The 9,312-nt window shown below is 34.2% G+C and overlaps 1 protein-coding gene across 1 annotated transcript; it reads left to right on the top strand.

Annotated features, from left to right (window-relative positions):
• Positions 1-4,122: 4,122 nt before the first annotated feature.
• LOC132544631 (uncharacterized) lies at positions 4,123-8,917 on the top strand. Its single transcript, XM_060208250.1, has 3 exons — positions 4,123-4,213; positions 7,918-8,038; positions 8,620-8,917. Exons 1-3 carry the CDS (start codon positions 4,123-4,125, stop codon positions 8,915-8,917), a joined length of 510 nt encoding a protein of 169 aa, XP_060064233.1.
• The last annotated feature ends 395 nt before the right edge of the window (positions 8,918-9,312 follow it).

The following is a 9,312-nucleotide window of genomic DNA, read 5'->3' on the forward strand; positions in this document are numbered from 1 at the left end:
ACAAAGCCTCAAAGGTAATACCAGGTAATTTTCCAATGCATAACATTTGTAGAGCTGTTTTTTCACTGCCAGTACCTAAACAGAACTTCTGTTAAATTCTACCATCATCACATAATATTATGTCAAATCTTCCTAGGTATGTCGGATTTATCAGTATGTCGAAGTTTGCTAGTATTTCTTGACCAGTACTTGATAGCTCGTCATCAAATGTCTTTTGTAATGGTAGAGTCACTTTAATGGTTCCCTAGTTGTTCATCAAAATTGATACCGAAATTTGACTTGATACCGGGCAGCCATCTTGAATTTCACATATATTGTGTCAGAGGCCTATATATAAAAGTTGACGGTAGATAAAACGAGGTAGATCATTCTTCAAATTGACTGATTCACGGGTTAACATAACCAATATAAACAAATCCAAGAAAAATAAAAGAGCATGCTCCTAAATGTAAGAACATGAGCCCCCATAGACTGGATTTTGAACGAAATTGGACGCCCATATACTTAACACAGACTACGAATTTTGTAGGAAGGTGGGTGCCAAGATATCTCTAAAATTTTTTGTTTGTTTATCAATGCGTCATTTACATGTGGAGTGATGAGTAAGGAACAAGCAAAAACATACAAGCTGTTTTTTATATGTATATCCTAAGGCAGGAAACAACTTCACACTAATAACGACACTACAAATAAGACTAGACATTAATTTGGCCTGTATCCATGACATCAACGCATTATAAACCGATTCACTTCATGCATGCTTCGGATAGGCGGTGGATGCTAATCAGGTTTAATTAGGTTAGCAATTTCTGAATAACTGGGTCACTGAGCTGTCTCGCTGAAATCCAGTCCTGTCTAATGACAATGACTTTTTACATGCATCGCTATGATGACATTTCCCTATGGGTTGGTTCCGCTGTGTGAAAAGTTAATGCACGGACTATATGTAAGTCAGTGTAGCAATGAAGTTTTACAATATTTCTGTTTCCTCTATATTATGAGGCATTCAAATATCACAAAGAGTCCTCATGTATTAAATTTCTTAACACGTACAGTATGTATTGGTAAAATCTATAAAGGAGGAATGCCAGGTATTCCGCTAATTAAGTACATGACAAATGATTTGGATTTGTGTGGATGATTTTCCAGTGCTGGTTTAGTCCAAATTTAAAGCGGTTGATAACTTCCTCTGGCAGTGAGTTCCAGGGTTCTATTACTTTGTAACTGAAGTAAGTTTTCAGTTAATACCTTTTGACTGGTCTTTTGAATAATTTCTATAATTGACTTCCTGTTGTTTGAGTAAACGTTTTTAACAGGTTTTCTTGTTCCAATCTGTCAATACATATAAAAAAATGTGTAGATTTCAGCCATATCATTTCTTTCTCTTCCGTACTGTGTTAAATTTCAAGGCATAAGCTGTTCGAAATTCAAAATAGTCGCTTTTGACATTTACAAGTACAACTAGTCTACCGTTGCTGTCGAGGTACATGTGCTAGTCACAATTCATTTCCTGAAGTGTTGCTACACGTGATAGTAGATGTATCGGTACATAATACACATAGTACATATAGTGCAACAAGGCCCATATATATTCCCGGTGATTGTCTGGAATATGCCATAGCAAAAAAACAAGAAAGTATCTACATGTCAACATAATCAGAATATGTATTAAAATTAATAAAAGTAGGGCAAATTACGAACAAAAGAAAGATTTACAAAAAGACATTGAAAAAGTACATTAAGAATAAGACCAGATGTTCCGGAAGAGTAAGTGTCTTTTGCTTCTGGTCAGTCCAAGTAACTAATGTCAAGTTCTCAAATGAGAGCAAGGTACATGTATTTAACAGCGGAATAGGCAGAGTTACGATCATCAAACACGTCCAGCTTCATGTTCGTACAAAGAAATAGAATATTTGTCAATTAGGTCACTGTGACGAACGTATAACTTCCCCTTAACTTTTAACAGCCTGCATCTTTTGAAATCCAGTGTGACGAGTTTTTTCGTCAGTCCACGATTCTTTGCACGGAAATCGTCATAATGAGAGCAGGCCATTGAAAATGGGACCAAGCTGCGACAAGTAAACACCATAGGCTGGGATGCAGGGATGTTGCTATCGAGAAATGGACAATTTACAATAGGGCTATTGAAATTGTTACGCTTATCACACAGCTTAGTGGAAAGCTGTTCATGCTTGTTACGTCTGTATCAAAAGGTCGAGAAATGTAATTATGCGCACGCCTATCCATTTGCTTGGTTTCAGCCAAAAATGTAAATGAAACCGATCAATCGCTTGGCTGATACCCATTTTTATAGAATTACAAAAAAAAAAAAAAAAAAAAATACAAATATATATATATTTATATATACAAATACAAACCTACCACCTTACCAAAGTTATTAATTTGATATTCGTCATAATGCTTGAAACAATTGTATGGTGGGTATCGTCTATGAAGCAGAAGACCCTAACACTTCCGAAACACTGTCTTGTTCTCTGTGTAGTTTTCCATGGATTTCCGTGTAATTTTTTCTTTTGCTGATATTTTCGAAAAGTTTGCCGTTATTTCCTTAATTGGTTTAAATATCACTGTGCTTACGTATGTGCTTTTTGTACAATACTTGAATATGGCGGCGATGGAAAACCTGGCCGCTATGGCTCGATGCTTTTTTAGAATTAACCAGTGAGGTTATGTTTATTAATTTTTTGAAACACCAATATTTCACTGCTGAATAAGATTTGTTGAGAAAAGTCAGATTGATATATTTGCCAATATTACTTTGAAAGTCTTTATTTTTTCAGTAACAACAGTTAAATTTTGTCATGGCCTACTGGTTACAACTATAAATCCATGTAACTTTGAACAACTGTGGCCTGTACTTTCAAGCACACCTGTTTTCTGGGTCAGTAAATCTACATCCTCGACCATTTCAGATACCTCATTTGTCTCGTGTGACACATGCAGGATGTTTTTCGTCTTACGCCAACCATATCAGTACCGGCTGAGTAAAGACATATTGCTACCTCCGGTCTATCTCTGTACCAGGTACTTTGTCTAAGATGTATAATATTTACTGAGCTTTTTTCCGTGTAATTAGATATTAAGAATACAAAGAAACGAAATAAATGTCAGTTATATTTTCTGAATCAGTCTTTATATTTGATCTTATAAGAGTAAATAGTTCGTGAAATGTGAATTCAAAGCAAAATTTAAAGATAAAATTCCGTTGAAACAAGAGCACATTTGTTTATAATGAAGTGTAATGATTTCACTCCTGTGTTGGCGTTAAAAACGATGGACGTCATTTATTTTGCAGACTTCCGAGAGATAACTCCTGTGTAATACTGAGAAGGAGGAAGTTGTATAAATAATTAGTATAGATAATGTAAAACTATTAATTCTCGTCTTGGTTTTAGGTTTGCTCATTCCATCTTGTTGTGTAATTTCTAATTCATTACGTAACGTCATTGTCCATTTTATGACATCATAATCGATTTCTGACTCGCGCAGCCAATGATAAATGCTCCAGGGTACATTAGTGACGTAGACAAAACATTATATGGGCGACATTGCATTAAATAAATGTACAGAGTTACTTGATGACACATTTTCTATAACATGGATATGCAATCACATAGAAATAACTGAACTGATAAGATAATTAAGTTATTTTTATATGTGTGTATGTGTAAGACAGAAAAGACATAGCGCGTTCCGAAAAGTTAGTTATTTGAAAAAAAAAAAAATACAAAAATTGAAACAAACGTATGTAGACAAACAATATACATAATTTTTTATCACAATTGACAATGGTGACCAATACCACCGACCTCTGACCTCGTGCCCTAACACATCAAGGTGGTGGTGGTGTCCCCGCGAGCAGCTCGACCGCACAAATGAGAGTCACAGCCGAGCCTCACACGATGAAATACTTTGTTTACAGAGACAAACATTAATAAACATACATCCTTATATAACGTTTTGATCCACGCCCAGGCTACAAAGGTCCCCATAACCACTGAATTTATCATTGTATATGTATCTATATAAGCTGGGACAACTGAAAACATCTTTCACTTTTTTAGGTCGTGCAAGCTTCAGATCTTTAACATCGTCTAAAGCATGTCGGTGACTTGGATGTTTTTCCTAATTGGGCTCCTGCCGCTTGTCAAGGGATACTGCTTCACTCGTAATGGGCGTATCGATGAGACAGGTAGGATATAGCAAACACATTTTAGAATATTTCTTTATTTGTGGGACAGGAATAAGACAATTCTTTTAAAAGTCGTTAATAACATATGTTTCATTTAAAGAGTTGTAATACATTGTATTGTGGTACAGGACAGGACTGTATTAAATGTTTATCAAGAAAACAATATAAACTGATAAAAAGTAAACAAACTCAGGATAATTTATCGTTATTAAGAGGAAATCACTTGAAATTGTTTAAGTCACAATGTTCAGTAATTGAAAGGCATATAAATGATACTAAGCTCTCAATGTACTTAAATTTGTATCTCGAGTTAATTGCATGTCTGATTTCTGTAACTGATTGCATTTATTGTTTATATCAAATAAATAAATAAATAAATAAATAAATAAATAAAATAGTTTCAAAATAATGTCGGTAATTATTTCACATGGACATTTCTTATTGTTGATGATAAGTTTTTATTTCAGTTTTTTGTTTAATGGAGGTGACAAATGAATATCTATGAATTACTGACACACTGCTATTTGCCGTCTTGTAACTGAATTTTATACGTTAAAAAGGCTATTACAGAAAGCAGGAAGTATAGGCTAGTGTGTCAGATCCATACAAATGTCTCTATCATGAATTTTCGATGAGCACACTTTCGACAAAAGTATTCCATTTCAATTACATCTTACAGAGAATTTTAGTGGAAATCAAGGCCAGCATTAGAAGTCCGAGTAGGTGAAAATATAAGATAAATGTAAGATTTTTCTCGAAGAATATTCACTGTCAATTCTACATTTTCTGAAATTTAATCAAATTGTGAGAGTTATATGACAGGAATCTCAATCTACCGCTCTCCTTATCAACGCAGAAAAAGTGTGATAATTACATGATCGATATCATCGATATCGATATAAATTTTAAAAAATGTATATATGAAAGCGTTTTCAGATTCATGCTCGAGTACATTCTGTTACAATCTGAGGTTTATTTTGTAACAATTGTCATCATACGGAGACGATAATGCCATTCTTCAACATTAACAATATCATGCTCTTGAATACATGTTAGCGTCATGTAAGAGTTATAATCTGTATTCAATGTTCTAAAACACTCATGGGATATTAAGTCAGTCTATGATATACGTAATATTTGTTGGATAATAATGTACCATATATCGAGTAAGAGTAATCAAAACACAAAATTTCAACAAAAAAGATACAAAAATAAAAAAACTAACAAATAATCTAAACATTAATAGTGTTTCCAAGTCAACAATATCTTGACATGTATATATCATACACATTTTAAGTGGTGCTAACTTTTCTGTATCAATTTCACTTTTTATGCCTTTTGGAAAGAATCAAGATTTTCGATTCAAGCTTATGATTAAAATGCCTCATAAGTTTCAAAATTTAAGCCGTTAATTATTATCACTAACGAGTCCTAGAAGGACGAAACAGCTGTAGGATGTAGCATCACTAACGAGTCCTAGAAGGACGAAACAGCTGTAGGATGTAGCACCACTAACGAGTCCTAGAAGGACGAAACAGCTGTAGGATGTAGCACCACTAACGAGTCCTAGAAGGACGAAACAGCTGTAGGATGCAGTTAAGCTCATTGTTTGACTCTAATTTATCTAATTCTGATATTTATAAAATGAAGAAGGTATTATTTTTTTTGTATTTTTTGTACGACTACCGAGATTAAAGGCGGTAGACACTGATGGTGGGCATGTAGCACCCGAGGTTTTCTGTAACCTGCACGCAACTTTTTAAAGCATACACATGTACTTGTCGTTCTTTTAAAATCATCAGGTATACAAAAATAAAGAAAGTTATTGAATTATGGGGCTAGCACACCTTCCCATGTAATTTTTTTTACATTTCTGTCGATCACTTCAGATTTTCCTCAGTCCTTTCCAACATATAGGTCGAAATAAAGTCCACAGTAATCACTGATGAATTTTAGAATAACGAAACAGCCGTGTTTACAAAACTAACTCTTCGTTTGATTCTGCATTCTAATTCTAAATTTGTATTTTAATGTGCCATTCCTCTGTGTGTATTTTGTACAATCACCAGAATAATGAAAGAAGCCCGATGGTACCAAATATATAAACGAGTAAAGGTGATGGTCGTCGTGGGTAAAAGGATGTGTCCCTATAGGGAAAATATAGGATTATTTCACTACGAATGAAGAAAAGTTCTCAACATAGTAGTGGCATATTTGACAAAAAAAAAAGATTCAAAAACAGGTAAAATATCGACATGGTAATAGAATCCCGATTCACAGATCTGTAAAACTAGGGTAAAGTATGGACAAAATTATTTACACAGGCACTAACGCAAAAGAACACGGATAATAAAACCAGTTGGGTAATCGTCAACTGGTTCATCGACGACGCCCACTAAATGAAAATCTAGATCAATCTAAGTAAGTAGTGTCATGTTCCAAAATGAGAACAAGGTAAACAATAACGGAACGATCTAACCTTCATGTCATACAAAGAAGTAGAATAGTTCTCAACGAGTTCACTTAAAAACCATAAAACATCCCCATAATTTTTATCAACATGCATCTTTTGAGCCCTTGTGTTACGAGTTTGTCAGTCAGTTGACGATTTCTCGCACGAAAATCCTGCTAATGGGAAGAGGCCCTTGAATATCGAATCGACTGTGATATGTAAATACCATAGGTTGGAGATGCAGACAAATTGAACCATACGGAAACATACACTCAAACCTATGTAATCTAACACATGGAAGAAAAACAAAATCACAAGACAGATAAAAAAAAAGAAAAAAAAAGCGTTAAATTACAGAAAAAATACCAACATAGTATACTTGCTCTACCGAAAATTCAAACTATACCTTAAAATGTGACTACCTAGGTCACGTAACATGTAACGTCATCTTTCTCATATGTTACCTGAGGACCTGCTGATTCACACTAAATACGTTATACTATTGTAGACTGTTGTACATGTCGACGTAATACGCTCGTGTCACAGTAACTGACGTGAAAATAACAAGCACATCGCGTGGGTGACGAATAGATTGTGTCATCTGAGGCTACGTCAAAGTGGAAGATACTGTGAACATAAATGAAAAAGAATTTACTAAGGCTATTTGAATTTAAGAAAAAAAACCCATAAAAACAGTTTTGTAGTTTAAGCATTTGCACACCTGCTGTTTCTCATTAACGCACAACAGATTTTTTTGCTTTGAAATATGTATGTTCTTGAAAAACTTGAAAGTGCTGTATTTTTCTATCGTCGCTTTAGTAAACTGCATTTTTTTATTATCATCTCAACATTACTTTAATAGTACGAAATTTAACACATTGTTTTAAGGTAAGATAGTATTTTGACCAAACATAAACATTTCATAACCACTTTTAAATATGATATAATGCTATAAGGGTATCAGTATGAATATAATTATGATAATTATCAACTAAGCTGCAGGTGGTCTAAGATTTTTTGTACTTTGTCATCAGATGGCTTTAGTTTTGTTTTAAGATCCACTATATATATATATAGATAGATTAACAACCAAAGTATTTACTATTAGGCAATCGAGAAGGTCCATTTGGTAATCTAGCTCTAGAAATCTCTATGTTATTTACACAAACATATTGTACTAGATGATTGGTTGGCTCCTGACTTTATGACGCTTTTTTAAGATTAATTAATTATGTGTCTCTACACTTTCCAGTGTCCGGGCGACAAATTCCTATTTGTGAGTACAATGGACTAGACATCCTCGATGGCTCCTCGTTCAGGACAGCTGCATGTATGGACTGCAAGTGTACCAATGGTCTCATACAGTGTTGCGGGTATGTTCTCGTAGATTTTATGGCAGAAAATCTAATACCAAAATCCCAATCCTTGTAAATTCCCTTAGGGATGGTTACATTAAAATTGCGTCGCGATTTTGATGACTTTAACGGTGTGAATGGTATATATAGAATTATTTCTCGGTTTCCATTAGCAACATGCATGACAAATTCCATTCATTTCACTTGAAACGGAGGCTATTGTAAGATATTTTTTTTATCTTCGCACAAACAAACGTACTCCTGATGAATTCTTTCACATTGGCAGTTTGACGTCAAAACGTTTTATTACTTGGAACGTCAAAAATTATTTGGAATCATCGAATCATTATGATTCTGCAGACACAATTCCTCCATATGATATTGGAAAGAGTTCTTTATAGTACATATTTAATAGTACTTATACTGTAATATTTGTAATAGGAATGATATTCGAAATACATTTACTCTCAACATTGTATAACCTGTTCTATAGTTTGTTAATATGTCATTATTTTATGTTTACGCACTAAGTAGTATGTATACAAATAACTGACACTGACAGAGTGATAACTTTTGTCTATGTTTCTGCGTTATTAAAGGTTTGGTGTTCAAAACGAGACTACATACGCTCCGCCATTATGCACTGTCATATCTGACGGATGTGAACCACTCTTGGTTCTGAAAAGTAACAACACACTTGACTGCTACACCGGACGTCCTATCAAAGAAATTCAGCGCCCGACCGTTGGCCCTGGCACAACCAATCCACAGTTCCCTGGTTTTAATTATCTGATTCCAAACATATTTCCTCAAGTATTCTACCAAAGGAACCAGCCACAACAGGACAATACTTTAGGTAATCTGTTGCTGTTGGGACGGCTTGCTGATGGTTTGTGATGAAGGTGAGGTTATGATGCACAGATACCTCTTGCAGCGATGCTACTAACCTCAAACAGCGAACGTTTAAGACAAAATTTTATATACGTGTGATATATAATCGATTCATGTATTATGTTTTCCTATTAAAATTGAATGAATATCGATAATATATATCATTGTTGAAATATTTCACAAGACTAATTTGTAGAATGATAAAGATATATATATATCCAATGGAAGTTCTTTATCATAATCAATTTTCGAACTTGTTGTGATATTAGAACAGCTGTTTCCCAACATTTTGGTTTCTCATACCATGATAAAAAGATTATACTACCCCATTCCAACCCCATCGCCAAAAAGTTTAAAACGTCTAGTTATAAATCGTGAGTGAAATTTTACAGATGGTAAGA

This window comes from Ylistrum balloti, unplaced genomic scaffold (genome assembly GCF_031769215.1).
Source record: "Ylistrum balloti isolate Yb309-2 unplaced genomic scaffold, AGI_CSIRO_Ybal_v1 Utg369806, whole genome shotgun sequence".
In the NCBI taxonomy this organism is placed as follows: Eukaryota; Metazoa; Mollusca; class Bivalvia; order Pectinida; family Pectinidae; genus Ylistrum; species Ylistrum balloti.

Excerpts from the sequence above, each read along its gene's own strand:
- LOC132544631 (XM_060208250.1), top strand. The coding sequence starts at position 4,123 with ATGTCGGTGACTTGGATGTTTTTCCTAATTGGGCTCCTGCCGCTTGTC. Across the intron at positions 4,214-7,917 it reads TGGGCGTATCGATGAGACAG|TGTCCGGGCGACAAATTCCT; the intron begins GTAGGATATAGC and ends TACACTTTCCAG. Across the intron at positions 8,039-8,619 it reads GGTCTCATACAGTGTTGCGG|GTTTGGTGTTCAAAACGAGA; the intron begins GTATGTTCTCGT and ends GCGTTATTAAAG.